Genomic DNA, 14691 nt, shown 5'->3' with positions numbered 1-14691 from the left:
GAGCAGCAACGACCATAGCTGAGCAAGTATCTGTGGAGTAGGATGCCAAGGAGTGGTACAGCTGAGTCATATGATGGATCTACTTTTAATGTTTTGAACATTCTCCACACTGATTTCCAGAGTAGGTGCACCAATCTGCACCAACAGTCCCATCAGCAGTGATGAGGGTTCCACTTCCCCATACATGCTCTAGCATGTGTTGCCAGTTGTTTTCTTGATCTTAGCCATTCTGACTGGGATGAGATGAATCTCAAAAGCAGTGAGAGAAATACATGCGGGAGTGAAGAATGAGGAAGGAGAGTAAATAACACCAAGGATGTTTGAAAAGGCCATAGGGAAACGCAGTATTTTATAAGGTTACTAAAAATGCCTATTTGTGTGTATATGCTTGTTTCTATGTATATATAGTTTAAATGGAGTTATACACATGGGTGACAATGCTCCCTGCAAGGGCCCTAAACTAACCAATAGGAAACTTCTGTTCACACTGTTGTCAGGGGGTTCCAAGAGACACCCCAAATAATATAGGTTATTGCCATCGTCCTTGATTGCCTCCAACAACTTGAAAGTAAGTAAGAAAGATCCTCTGGCCATAGACACCACATACTACAGACACAGGACTTAGAGGAATTGAGCTAGACATGACTTGGAAGCCTCCTACCCTGATGGCTACCTCTCACAACTATTGGAAGGTGCTATGTAAGCTGACAAGGGAGAAAAATCAATCAGTAGTCCTAACTAGGTGTAGAGCCAAAACTCCACAACAAAGACAGCCCAGTAAGACCTCTCTAATGGTGTAACAGTGGCACTTTCATTCCGACTGTAACCAATAGCTGTCTAATCGGACTTAAGGCAGACTCAATAGGAGGAAGTACCTGCCTAGTACTGTAAACCTAGCCTAATACCTGGGCTGGAGAGCTTTAGACTCTAGGAGGAGAACCTACTACTGACATTTTCCTAAATAATCCAATTTCTAACTATATTCTAAATACTTATCGTTGTGCCCTTACATGTGTAACTCTTTGTGCAGCAGAGACCATCACAGAGATCCAAAACCAATGCAGACGAGCAAATACAAGAGAACCCACATGGCCTGCAAAAGCTAACACAGTTTTCATACAGCCCTTTAGAGAGAAGGTTTTCTGATACCTGATATACTGATGAATGGCCCTTCTATCACTAATATTTCTAAAACCGAATGCTAGCAGAACTGAAGTACACACATCTGCCCTACTCCCCTTTCCTACTATTTACTCTGATAATGAGCCAACTCTCTCAAGAGCAACAAGGTCTGCACATCTCAGAAGAAGCTAGTGAGACTCTAATTCCCTACCTAACCAGACAGACGTAAGGGGCAAGCCATTGATGTGACTGGGAATCGCCATCTGACTGGAGAGAATCATCAACACTTGTACTGAAAACCAAGATTTCCTCCGCACCTCCCCAGTCAGCAGCAACAGCCCTGTTTGAAAGGGAATTCCGTCCTCTCATCTAGGCACGAAAACACTGACTGCTCTTTGCTCACCTTTTCCATTTCCTTCTGCGGCACACAGGTGTTGCTTTGATCTTCCACTTTATCTTCCTCATCAAACAAACTAAGGACAGTTTTGGTTCTACCCTTGGTTCCTCTGTCCAATGGAGATGAAGAAAAAAATAAATCAGAAGGCCCGACTGCTTCCTGGTCAGATGCAGTCAAAAGTCCTTCCTACAAACAGAAATAAGAAAAAAATGAATTGCTAGAAATTAAAATCCTATCATGGCCTTCACAAGCTTGACATTAATTCATTAACTGCCACATTAACATGACTCAGTGCAACCCAGCTTATCACATATACTACCGTGTCTCCAAGAGGCTAGAACAGACAATCCACAGTTAAAGATGATTTTTCCAATCATGTTAAGCCAGAGGCCCCTCTTCCTCTTATGAAGTGAAAGGGTAGTTATAACTTGATGTACACAAGTTGCTTATTTACTAGAAAGAATTTCTAAATTATAATGTCAATAGATGTCAATCATAAGGTATGGATCTTAATTCCTAGTTTTAACATGTAAGTCCTAGAGGGAAACTTAACCAGCAAAATCACACACTCCAATTATAGCCTTACAATGTTCATCTACATAGAACAATTTCTAACATGACACTAAAAGTACAACATTAATCCAACAGTATCACAACTCAGGCAAGATACTACTGGTCAAAACAAGAAAGATAGATAATTTCCAACTAAACACACTATTGACTGTAGAGTGTATTCCAACTTTCAAAGTGGAAAAGCATGTTTCATTAGAGAAGTGATACTATATAAAGTAATGCCTACTTTGTGAAAGACAATATGCTAAGTGCTTATGAATAAAAAAGCAAGCAAGCAAACAAACCTAATCCTCAGGAAGTTCACTTAGCTGAGGGACAGGGCAGCAAAACAGTGTGAGTCAAGGATAGAATGGGCTGTGACAGGGTAATTCAGGTTCACATACAGCCACTAGGAGGGGAAGATTAGAGTGACTCAGGTACACATGAGTGTCACTGTAGCCATCGGGAGTCTCTGTGGGAAAAGTAAATGAAACGTTCTTCACACAGGCCCTGGGAGGAACTAAACCTGAGCAGCTGGACCTACAGAGTACAGAGAACTAGGAAAACATGGGGCACACCATAGACAGGAAGCAACTGCTGACATGAATCCCCAGTCATAGCCAGCAGCACGAGCTGAAGGCCTCCAAAAGAGACACCAAACCCTCTGAACAGAACGTTCATGTTAGAGGAAAACCCACTTCACGTGGCTCTGATTTCATCAACATCAACCAGAAGTAAAAGCATGGCAACCTAGCTTCATGGAAGTGACAGCTGAGCTCAGAAATGAGGACTATGAGCCAAGGAAACCAGGCACATCAGAGGAAAGCAAACAGAAAATGCACAGGGTAAGTCAGCATGAAAAACGAGATAAAGAAAAGCATCTGCAGAGAGGCAACAGGCAGTTCTCCAACACGACACTAACGTAAAAGATTTTCTTTTCACTGTACCCAGGAAGTCAGCTATCAAGGGAACCTGATCAAGGAGTCCTGGACAGCAAGAACACGGGCTATTTTCTTACCACCCTGAGTGTTTTCTAGTCTTCCTACAAACACTTTTCATGCAAAAGCATTTTCAGTGTTGGAAAATGTAGGAGAGTGTACATGTTACAAATGGATTGGAAAAGCAAAAATGCAGCTTACCTTCTTTACCACGTTAGCTACATCAGCATTCCCCACCTCTGGGGACACTTTGGCATTATCAACCTTCACATCCACAGATTTCACACCGGATGGTACCTCATTCTCCTCCTCGTCACTGAACAACGATGGCACCTCAGAGATGCTCTCTTTTTTCTACCAAGAGAAGAGAAAGTGGCATCCACAATGATTAAAAAAATTATGCCTGAATAGCATGCGATGTATAAAGCCAGCCAAAACCAGTCCATTCATGAGCTAACTATGATGCAGGAAGGGCAGATAGGACAGTAACTGTGGCCTCAATATGGAAGACATAACAGATAGGATTCCTTCAGATTTGGGACCCCAGCACTTGAGACTTGGTCACTGTCACCAGAACAATGACTGGGCTCTCTCCTCTTACACTTCTCCTGTATGACAACACTCAGGAGTTGCTTCTCCAAATCTGTGCTCCTTGCACTGAGCCACAGCAACCAGCCAACCTGTCGTGCCCTTCTCCTTGTCTGCAGCTCCTCTTGGCTTGCCATTCCTTAATGTAATGCCAACTCTCACACTGCCACACCCTGGGTTCCTCCTCCGTCTGAAGACTATCTTCATGTCTACAGAAAGTCCCAGATGTAAATGTCACCCAAGGTTTCTCTGTTCTCTTCAGTATCAGTTGCTTGTCTGAATAAACATAATATTTCACTCTTTACCTGGTCCTTACTTTACTTTATTCCTTATCTACCTGTCCACTTCTCTGAAAGTACCATCCACTAAATGACCAGGCACAGTATTTTACACAAAGTAGTTACTCAAGTTTGCAAGACCTTCAGCTCAGCTCATCAATTCATTCTTTGGAAGGCAGGGAGTTGAGAGGGCAGGAAACTGAGGTTAGGTGACCAAGCTGGAGTTACCCACAGCCTACAAGCTATGAGGAAGCAATGACTAAGCAAGTTAGGAAGGCTGATGTGGGAAACCACGGAAGGATAATACTAACATAATTGAAAATATTACAAACAAAAATTGGGGTAAGAGGAATTTTAGTTATCATCAGGAGGAGAACCTTAAAATGAAAAATGATTTCAACTTGAAATCAAAGACGATGGAAGTTCACAAAGAACGCAGAAGACAACAGGCAATACTTAAGTGATTAAAGGAAAAAAAGTAGAACACAGTAGACGGTTACAATTTAAAGATGAAGTGCCCCCTAAGGCTCATGCATGGAGAGCTTGGTTCCAGCTAGTAGCGCTGTTTGAGGAAGTTCTAGCAACTTTAGGACATAGGGCATTGCTGGAGGAAGGTCACAGAGGATGTGTCCTTGGGAGCTAAGTCTTGCCTTCCTCTATTCTGTCCTTCTGTGTCCTATCCACCATGAATTGAGTAGCCTCAGTTACCATGATGTTCTACCTTGACACAGGTCCAGAAGCAACAGAACCAAGGACTAAGGACTGACCCTCTGAATCATGAGCCAAAATGAGCCTTTCCTCCTTTATGGTAACTGTTGTCACGGCAACCCCAAGGGCAGGGTTCAGATCTGACAAGGTGGCATCTCTCCTCACGGAGCACAAGCTTACAGGTATTTTCTGGGTCTAGGAAAACTCATACCATTGTTGCAGGAGGAACAGATGCAGGAGGAAAGCCAAACAGAGAGTTTCCACTATCAGCTTCATCTTCAAAGAGGAGTGACGCTCTCTGAGTCTTCTTTTGGCTAAATGAACAAACAGAAGATCAAATTCAGGAGGAATATCATTTAAAAACAAAAGGACTGCTCTTTTTTTGGCCACATCCACAATAACCAACCTCCTAACATTTGTTGACTTTGTACAGTTTAAAGCTGGTGATTTGAAAAGCCTTTGGATAGACAGACTTCGATCTTAGAGGCATGAGCCTCTGCCTATCAGAAGAGCCTCTGGAGAGGAGCCCAGAGACCTGCTCAAGAAGCCTTATCAGTCACTTTCTAAATGATGCAGCAGCTGTACCAGCTCTTAGATCTGACAGGCACACCGTACTCCTGGTAGTCACAAGCATAGAATTCTCCACTGCCACCTTCTCCAACAGAGACTGAACTAAGGATGGCTATGCCTAATTTCAGCATGGCCAGGAAGGCAGCTGAGCCACAGACCACAGAGCCAGAGTCAGCTTTTGCAAAGTAATCCTTTTTTCTGCTTTCTACTTCTTTGATTCAGAGTAGCTTTACTGGAATATAATCTACATAATAAAATTACCCCCTTTAAAACATACCTTTCAATATCTTTAACATATTAAGAGCTGAACACTATCACCACATTTTCATTGCCTCAAAGGAATCCCATGATCATTAGCAGTTAACTCTCAATTCCCATCTCCCCTCAACTCCTAGCAACCACCAACTTACTTCCTCTCTCTGGGTTGGTCCATTCTGGACATTTCATATAAATAGAATCATATAATCTGTGATCATATGTGACTGAGTTCTTCAATTAATACATTTTCTAGGTTAGTTCCTGTCCTATCATATATCAGCACTTTATTCCTTTTTGGTGAATAATAGGCCATCGTGTGGTTCCACAACATTTTGTTTATCCATTCATCACCTGAGGAACATTTAGGTTGCTTCTGCTTTCTGTGTATTTATGGATCAATGCTACAATGGACATTCTTGTACAAGTTTTTATCTGAGCACATTTTCATTTGTCTTAGTTGTATAACAAAGAGTTAAATTATTTGATCACATGGTAACCCAGGCTTAACATTCTGAAGAAACACCAAAACCATTTTCCAAAATGACTGCACCATTTTATATTCATCCACATCTTTACCGATACAAAACCCTTTGTGAGATCTGATCAAATCTGTGAATTACTCTCTACACACATTTTATAGACATCTTCAAGGACAACTTGAGGTATAAAGAATCTGGGGCAGAAAGCATCACTGAAAGGCAGGAACTGTGTGGCTGGCACCAAGACCTCAGAGGGGGCATGTTTCATGTCATCAGGTTCATGGCAATGAGTGTGGTAGGGCACGTGTACACAGAGGATGCTCAACTACAATAGAGACACAGAGGGGCAGGTAAAGGCAGAGCCATGCCCCTGCTCTAAGCCCCCAAGTTCTTCTCTTCCTCAAGGCTGGATTACAGAAGGTTCTTAAAAAAGAGAACTTGCACTGACCCTTGACACAAGAAGGGCAGTAAAAGCAACAAGAGTATCCCGGAAAGAACAATTCAAATAAAAACAAGAGAATGAAACATTTCCTTGCACTGTGATGAAGGCTGCACATGTGCCAGATGCCTCACAAAGCATCTCACATTACAAGTGCACCGTTATCTAAATAGACCTGAGAGATGAAAAATCGGAGGCAAGAGAAGTTAGGGAACTTGTCCAAAGTTATTCAGATAGGAACTGTAGAGCCAGAATTTAAAGTTTTATTAGGATAGCAGACACTCTCTATTCTGAACCAGAGGCCACAGATTTACCAGGTGTCATGTCTTGGGAGCCTAAAAGCAGAAACAATAATGTCTGAGGAGATGTGACTATTTAGAGAAAACTGAGGTACTTTATTAAACCATTTATGAATACCACTATCTAAAGCACGGTATTTCCACATTCAATGGACTGCCTGTTTATTCTACTACTGTTCAGCTGAGCTTTGAAGTAATCATTTACAACTCTCCAGAGGAAACAGGTTAAATGCAGGAGTCACTCTCAATACACAGCTATCCAGGCAGCACAGACAGCCTGGCCCATGTCACTCTCCACAAGCCACCAGCTTCAGCTCAGACAATCACCTAGACCAGAAGGCGTGATCAGTACCTGCTGGCAGTCTACTCCTAATATAATGATTTTCAACATTCAGGATTTCTATCAAAGTATCAATTTTTTAAATATCTTTCTTTAGGGTAGCACTAAAAGGGGGCTGGAGGGCATAAGCTGTAACAATCTCATTCTTAAACCCCTAAGACAAAAAGCTGTTTCAAGGTTAAGAACATGGCAGAGAAAAACAATCAAGGCAAACTTTCCCACTGAAAAGCAAGGGCAGCTGCATCTGTGTATGTGTGACATTGAGACATCAACTACTAGCCACAGAAACACTGTCTCACACACTAAACCTTTCCCTGCAATTGTAAAGATCTCACCTGTCCTTCGCAATAGCAAACAGATCAACTTCATCATCATCCTCCTCAAATAGGTTGGTCTTTTTCACAGCCTTTGTTTCTTGGCCTTGGATGGTCCTTGAGTCACATAGTTCTCCTTTGGACTTACTTTCAGGTGCTAACTTGGTATGTGAATCAGTAATATTCCACTGGTCCTTAAAACATAAAATATGCATTAAAAATCTATAGGACAATACTGACAGAATGGCTAGGTGGGCAAAAGCACTTGCTACATAAGCCTGAGGACCTGAGTTCAAATCCCCAGTTCCCATGTGGCCACACATGACAGTATCCCCAGCACTGGGAGGTGGAGAGCAGAGTTAGGTGGGTTCCAGCCTCGTCAAACCACACAAGGACAAGAGTAAGCCCCATCGCCTCTACTCAACACACACACGGACACACACATACACACATACACACACACACACACACACACACACACACACACACACACACACACACACACATGCAAGGTACTGAAGCATAGCTTAATGGTAGAGACATATTATCTAGTGGCTGATTTAGATATGGAACATGACAAGTAAAACAAAATCTGTGAAGATACTTCAAACTAAGAATCAAGCACACTCGAAGGCCAGCCACGTCTTTGAACCCGGGTTCTGGACTATACCCCTTTCTCACTCGTGCCTCCTCCATGTGTGTTCCAATTTCTCTCTGCTAGGGCCACCTTGTGTAAAGACAAATTAACCTGTCTATTTGAAAGAATCGAAATTAATTACACAGGGGATAAACAAAGAGAAATATAAAAGTAAAAATATGGCCACATTGGAAGGGGATATTTTAAGTAAAATCCTGAAGCAGAAGGGAAAGGAGGTCAGCAGGACAGGGAAGGGGGGCAGGAGAAGGTAATGGGGTGTGATGCTCAAATACACTGTGTGCACATATGAAAACTATAATTTATAAATAAAGGCTAATGGTTGAGAACTGTTCCTCTAAGCAACCATGTGCAGCAATGATTACAGAGCTTTAAAGAAAATTCTAGTGAGAAGGCCACACCTACAAGTAATACTCTTTAAAGTCCCCAGATGATCCCAGGGGGAGCCCAGCAGGAAGTCCCTGAACCCGGTCACTGTCATTCTGCTTTTCTTTTCGCTCAGCAGCTTTGGCTAGGACTATTCTTTTACTGACACCACTACGATGGGAAGATTTCCACAAGGCAACTGACTACAAACATGTGAAGAGAAAATAATGAGGGCTGGGTAGGTGGCTGAGGGAGGGGAGATAAGAGCACTGCAGAATAAGTATGAGGACCTCAGTTCAAATCCCCAGCACCCACATAAAAAATACTGGGCATTGCCATGCATGGGCCAACTGGAGGGGATGGAGACATGAGGATTACCAGGGTCTGCCAGCCATCAGCCTAGCTCTGGTTCAGTGAGAAACTGGCTCAAAGAACAAGAAGAGGGATAGAGCAGGACACCTGGTATCCGCCCCTGGCTTCTGGGAAGGCTCATCTGTACACATGTGCTCATCAACTGCAAATATGTATTACACACACACACACACACACACACACACACACACACACACACACACACGCAGACATGGGGGGCAGAGAATCTATAATAAATATGCACATTTGAGCAGAAAACATAAATTAAGTCATTTTAAGTTGCTTTCAATAAACACTATTGTACTTACAATTTGTCTGTAACCTGGTACCCTCCTAACATCCCTCTAATGAAAGGGCAAAACATTATTAAATAGGAATATCTTCCTTTTTAACAGCTTAAATTTCTTTCTTTTGAGAAGGGGTCCCAGGTAGCCCAGGCTGGCCTTAAATCAGTATGTGGCTGGGGATAATTTTGAACTTCAGCTCTACCTCTCAAATACCAGGAATATAGACAGGACCTGGGAACTGAACACAGGTTTTCTAATATATTAGGTGGGCTGGCTAGTTTTGTGTCAACTTGATACAAGCTAGAGTCATTTTTGAAGAAGGAACCTCAACTGAGAAAATACCCCCACCAGGTTGGCCTGTGGGGCATTTTCTTGGCATGGGAGGGCGGAGCTCACTGTAGGGAGTGCTACACCTTGGCTGGTGAACCAGGGTGGTATAAGAAAGCAGGCTGAGTAAGCCATGAGGAGCAAACTAGTACATGTGCCCCGCCATGGCCTCTGCTTCAATTCTTGCCTCCAAGTTCCTACTTTGAGTTCCTGCCTTGAATTCCCTCAGTGATGAACTGTTGCATGGAACAGTAAGCTAAAATAAGCCCCTTTCTCCCCAAGTTGCTTTTGGTTATGGTGTATGATCATAGCAATAGAAACCCTGAGTTAAGACACTAACCAAGAACTTTATCTCCTGGACTGAAACTCCAGCACTTTAACAGCTTTTGATTTTGTATTATTCTTATTTTACTATTTTCCTATGCTGGACATAGACTCAGGGTCTTGCTCATGTTGGATATGTATGGCACAATTAAGTTACATCCCAAGTGCCAGAAAGACCTTTCATACTCAGGGCACTAAATTTTATTATAGTGATTGCTTCTCATCCTTCTTAGATAAAATGTAAATCTAAATCTCATTTATATTTATGGTCTTCTGCTCAGGTAAATCTGAATGATTAAGCTACTATTGATTTTGCTGATCTATATCCAAATCACACTGTCCTACAGCAAAGGAGTTGAATTTTGGCAGGCTACTCCTAGCGTGTTCAGCTGTAATTCTAGCTTAATGACACAAAGCAGTCCTTAACAAGATAATACACAGTGGATGGGACACATTACCCTCCAAGTATGGCACCTTGGCAATGAAGAAAGCAGAGGCATCAAGTCTCCCTGACCTTCCTGCCCCTTCCTCTAACAGTAGAACAAAAAGGAATACCGCAACTCTCTACTGTGAAGCAGGACCAATGGTATCCTCCCTGTACCTGGAGGAAAGGCAATCCCATTTCTGAAGACCCGGAAAAACCTGGATGAGCAGACCTTTCCAAACCCCTCAGCTTACCACTGCAGACCAGACTCTTCAATCCTATCATGCTTCTCCCTAGCTCTTGTTCTCTATCATACTTAGCAAAACACACTTCAGGTTCCTTACCACCTAAAATGTACTTTAAATGAGAATGTTTTTTCCTTGCAATCTCTTGCTACAGAGCTTTAGCCATGAACTTTGTAGTGGAAGCCATATTAACTCCATTTTGAAAGTATTAATGTTTAACACATTACACAAATGTTTTTCTTCAAAAGACACAATCTTGTAAATAGCATCTTTTAGTGACCAAGCTCCAGTGAGTAGGGAACAGAAAGAGAACATGTTAGGACAGCTGTACCTTTTTCTACATTCTCATAGAAACCTCCTGTGTGGGCAAGCTTTAACCTACCTCCTCATCACTGCTGAATAACAAGGCAGATGCTTTCTTTTTGGGCTGCTCTGAAGGTTTTGGTTTCTCTTGACTGTGAGGTTGTAGAGAGGAAACCTGCTTCTTAGCTGGGGCACTCCCAAAAAGATTATCCTAAAAGGACAAATGGTAGAAAAGTACACAAAGCTGTCACCAGTTCATATACAGGCACCCCGAGTAAGGCATTCTCCCCAGAGGAGCAGAGCATGACATGTTTGGGGAAAACAATCACAAAATACCTGCACACCTCAGTCTACAACCTCTTCAAATTACAACCCCTATCCACAGAAGGAAAACAAGATTATCACAGAATTCCCTTAGTTTAAAAAAAATTAATTATTACTGCATGTGTGAATGTGTGCACAGGGGTATGTGAGTTGGAGGGCAGTGTATGTGTAAAAGTCAGAGGACAACTTTCAGGAGTTACCACAGGACCTGACCAGGGCCTGAGAGAGAGCAAGAGCAACAAAGGAAGGTCAAGATGGCAAAAACACCAGGTGCCCTTCCCAGTCCACCTGTGGGCATGAGAGCCTTGGCACCAGCCAACAATCACACATCTCTTTAGAAATTGGATTAATGGCTAAAAGGAGTTTTTACAGCTAAGAAAGTTGGAGATAGAAGAAATTATTTATAATTAATTTGTAAGAAAGAAGACAAAGGTATGGGCCAGTTTACTAAATAAAATCCCTGGCATCCTAAGGACATTCAATGGTATTTATAAATCCTTACCCAGTCAAACTCTAAAACTACCTCATATGAAGTGAGTGTGGTAGTGTGCGCCTGTGATCACTGGATTCATGAAGCCAAGGCATCAGGAGTATCAATTTGAAGCCAGTCCGGGCTACATGGTCAGTTAAAGAACAGTCTGGACTATCTATGAGATCCTGCTACCGTTCCCAGCCCCACCAGAAATGCTATTATACACCCACTCTCATTAAAGTAATTGAACCAAACCATCGGCGGGCCCAAGTTTGGTTGATGATACAAAACTCTTAACAGTATATACTATAGCAGTGGACAGTCCTGAGCCGAAGACAATAAAGGAGGTCTGTAAGTAAAGCCTGGTAAGGTAGAAAAGACAAATAACAAGCTGGGTCCAGTGGGATGTTAGTGACAACAACTTCCATCCACCACGCACCTCTACCAACCACTGTGCACAGATGTGACACTGCTTGTTTCAGTAGCTATAATGAACCTAGTGACCTTTACCCCACAGAAGATGGAGATGCTGAGGTATCTGCAGAAAGTCTGGGTTTGCAATGATGGAGCAACCACTGCACAACACCACATAAGGGTTTGAATTTGGGTCTTTCTTAACCTGTAACTTCTCACGACCACTCCACTCTCTATACCCAGAGTGAGTAAGAAATGTAAACCTAAACATGGCTGCCTCCTCTTTACTACTGACACTGCACCCAAGACATTCTCATATATCATTGGGTATAAGAGATCTATCCTCTCTAAAGTTACTTATCAAAAGAGTGCAAAAAAAATAAAAACTATTTGGCTTTCCCCAATAAATGAGTCAAGATTTCAATGACTCCCTAATTGTATTACTAGAAAAACTTAGGGGTCACCAATGTGACCAGATATTGGTAACCCAGGGGCTTCTCCAGCACGCTTTACTACTATACACCCCTCTGGCTATATATAAAGCCAACAAAAACACCTCTCTACTGTTCTAGGCTAATTAGTTAGTATTGCAATAACAACACCTACCTCTTCATCTTCATCACCAAAAAGGGAGACCGATGTGGGGAGCTGGCTGGACAGAAGTGATGCACTTTTTGACTTACTTGAATTTTGAGAAGAAAACAAATCCTGTTGAATCAAAATCAAAGCTACTGGTTAGCAGGGCCTATCAGCTTTAACATCCCGTCAGGAGAGTAGACTAGAATGTGATGGCTTTGTGTGTCTAGATTTGGGACCTCAGCATCAGTCCTTGGTGGTGTGTGGGCACAAGGAGCAAGAGAGAGCCACAGGATATTTCAGGTAGTCTCTGTGGAGCCTGTAGGGCAACCATATTTCCACCTGAAGGATGGAAGGCAGGAAGACCTTCCCAGTCAGTACTATCATGCAAACAAAAGGCTTCCTTTGTCTCAAGTATCAAAGAAAAGCACACAAATTCTACCACAAAACGGGCTAGATTTGCAAAGCACTATACCTGCGATAGCTCTACTGTTAAGATCTCTCCCCAGAGACTATATTGCATCTTTTAAATAAATACAAATTAAATTCCTACTTTAAAAGGTTTGTGCTGGGAAGATAACTCAGTGGTAGGGTATGTGCTAAAAGTGTCTACTCTTCTACTGGAGCTGCAACTATGAAATGCTGCAAAGGACCTGCCAAGTTCTGAATTGTCCTCAAAATTTAATGAACTGTAGCTTAGACCACAAGGAACACTCTGCAAACTGAGCTCCATGAACCAGAAACATAAACTGGGACAACTGTCCCCTGGGCAGAGGATCCTCAATACAAGAGCCAGACAATTAAACAAGACAAGAACATTTTCTATGACCTCTTTGGATGCTATGTTTTACTACACAATCAATGTCTACCACTCATCAACAAACCTAATGAGTCCACTGACCTAGAGAGAAGAATTCTTACCATACTGGTTAGCATTTGACTCCATGAGTCACACTGGTTTGTTTACAAAGAGGCTCCAGTGTCCCATGGCCCTTCTGCATTTTACACACTGGGAATGGGCTGAATGTTTTAAGAATATAAAGTAATTCAACCAAAGAACAAAAAACAGATCTCTGCACTGTAATTTTAGACCTTCCTTGTTGGCAGGGGGGAAAACACACTTCTGTTACCTCAAACATGCCCCCTCTCCGCCACAAAAAAAATTTAGTAAGGCAAACTTCTGTTCATACTTGAGCCACAGATAAGCACAAGAAATCATTCCTTCCAGTTCAATATTTTATGTCCTAGACTGCCTTATGTTACTTCTCTTTGCCTAGAATTCTAACAATATTCAATTAAAAACACTCACTCTATGATGGTGCCCATGGGTCAAAGCCTTGAGTAGTAGTTTTAAAACGAGCCTCCAGTTTATTAAACTCTACCATCAAGAACTCAAGTTGGGGGACTAGAAATACAGCTCAGTGATAGAGTGCTTGCCTAGCATGCACAAGGACCCAGAATCTCTCTCTCACACACATACACACATAAAATGTTCATTGAAATTTGTATCCTGCTCCTAATTCCAAGACTGTCACAGCAACGCAGAAGAAACAGCACTGACTTCTGTGACAGGTAGTCTTGGTTGTCTTTTGACACACCAAGGAAGACAGATCCTCAAATGAGTAACTGCCTTCATCAGACTGGACTATAGGCAGATATGTGGGGTATTATCTTAATTGTTCATTGATGTGGGAGGACCCAGTCCACTGTGGGCAATGCCATCCCTACGCAGGTGGTCCTGGGCTACACAAGAAAACTGGCTGAGTACAAGCAGGAGAGGGTAAGCCAATAAACAGTATTCCTCCTTGGTCTCTGCTCAAGTTCCTGCCTTGGCTTTCCTCAATAATGGACAACCTGTAATATGAAATAGACCCTTTCCTCCCCAAGTTGCTTTTGATGAGTGATTTATCACAGCCAAGAAAAGCTAACTAGGACAGCTTCCAGGACTGAGATAGAAAAGGCAGCACAGTCTCTATCTGACACTCTCAGGCGCTGAATCACCAGAAATAGGCCTCACTTCCTGAACCTGCCATGCTTAGAGACTCACTGCATAAGGACGGAAGCCCAAGCTGCTTGAGTCTTCCTACCCACAACCTGTCATCTGTCACCAGCAATGAAAAGCAAAAGCTGTGCTGAGTATGTATCACAGTGGGAACAAACTCACTAGTAAGTCATGCTGCCGTTAAAGGAAGCGGCAGGCTGATTTCTTCTCTCATAGAAGCATCTTACCACAATTGTGAACCAACAAAGTCTTCAATTTAAGAATGTTAAGGGAAATGTTAAGGTACTGTATATATATGTTGCTTTCTGAAGATCACAT

General features: G+C 42.4%; 1 protein-coding gene across 22 annotated transcripts in view; it reads right to left on the bottom strand.

The window, feature by feature from the left end:
- LOC128098387 (WASH complex subunit 2) overlaps positions 1 to 14691 on the bottom strand; it is a 195392-nt gene that overhangs the window by 152358 nt on the left and 28343 nt on the right. For all 22 annotated transcript variants that reach the window (XR_008214228.1, XR_008214232.1, XR_008214229.1 and 19 more), the window contains exons 18-23: positions 12402 to 12503; positions 10665 to 10796; positions 7304 to 7476; positions 4795 to 4897; positions 3211 to 3363; positions 1526 to 1705 (exon numbers count right to left, since the gene is read on the bottom strand). Coding sequence is in view for 15 of the 22 variants with exons in the window: in XM_052719441.1 (XP_052575401.1) it covers positions 1526 to 1705; positions 3211 to 3363; positions 4795 to 4897; positions 7304 to 7476; positions 10665 to 10796; positions 12402 to 12503 (843 nt within the window). In the remaining 7 variants the exon portion in view is untranslated. The remainder of the gene's footprint in view (positions 1 to 1525; positions 1706 to 3210; positions 3364 to 4794; positions 4898 to 7303; positions 7477 to 10664; positions 10797 to 12401; positions 12504 to 14691) is intronic.

Source organism: Peromyscus californicus, unplaced genomic scaffold (genome assembly GCF_007827085.1).
Source record: "Peromyscus californicus insignis strain IS unplaced genomic scaffold, ASM782708v3 Scaffold_6__1_contigs__length_162567912, whole genome shotgun sequence".
NCBI classification, from domain to species: Eukaryota; Metazoa; Chordata; class Mammalia; order Rodentia; family Cricetidae; genus Peromyscus; species Peromyscus californicus.
Note: the sequence above shows the minus strand (reverse complement) of the source record. Positions and strands in the feature narration are given on the sequence as shown.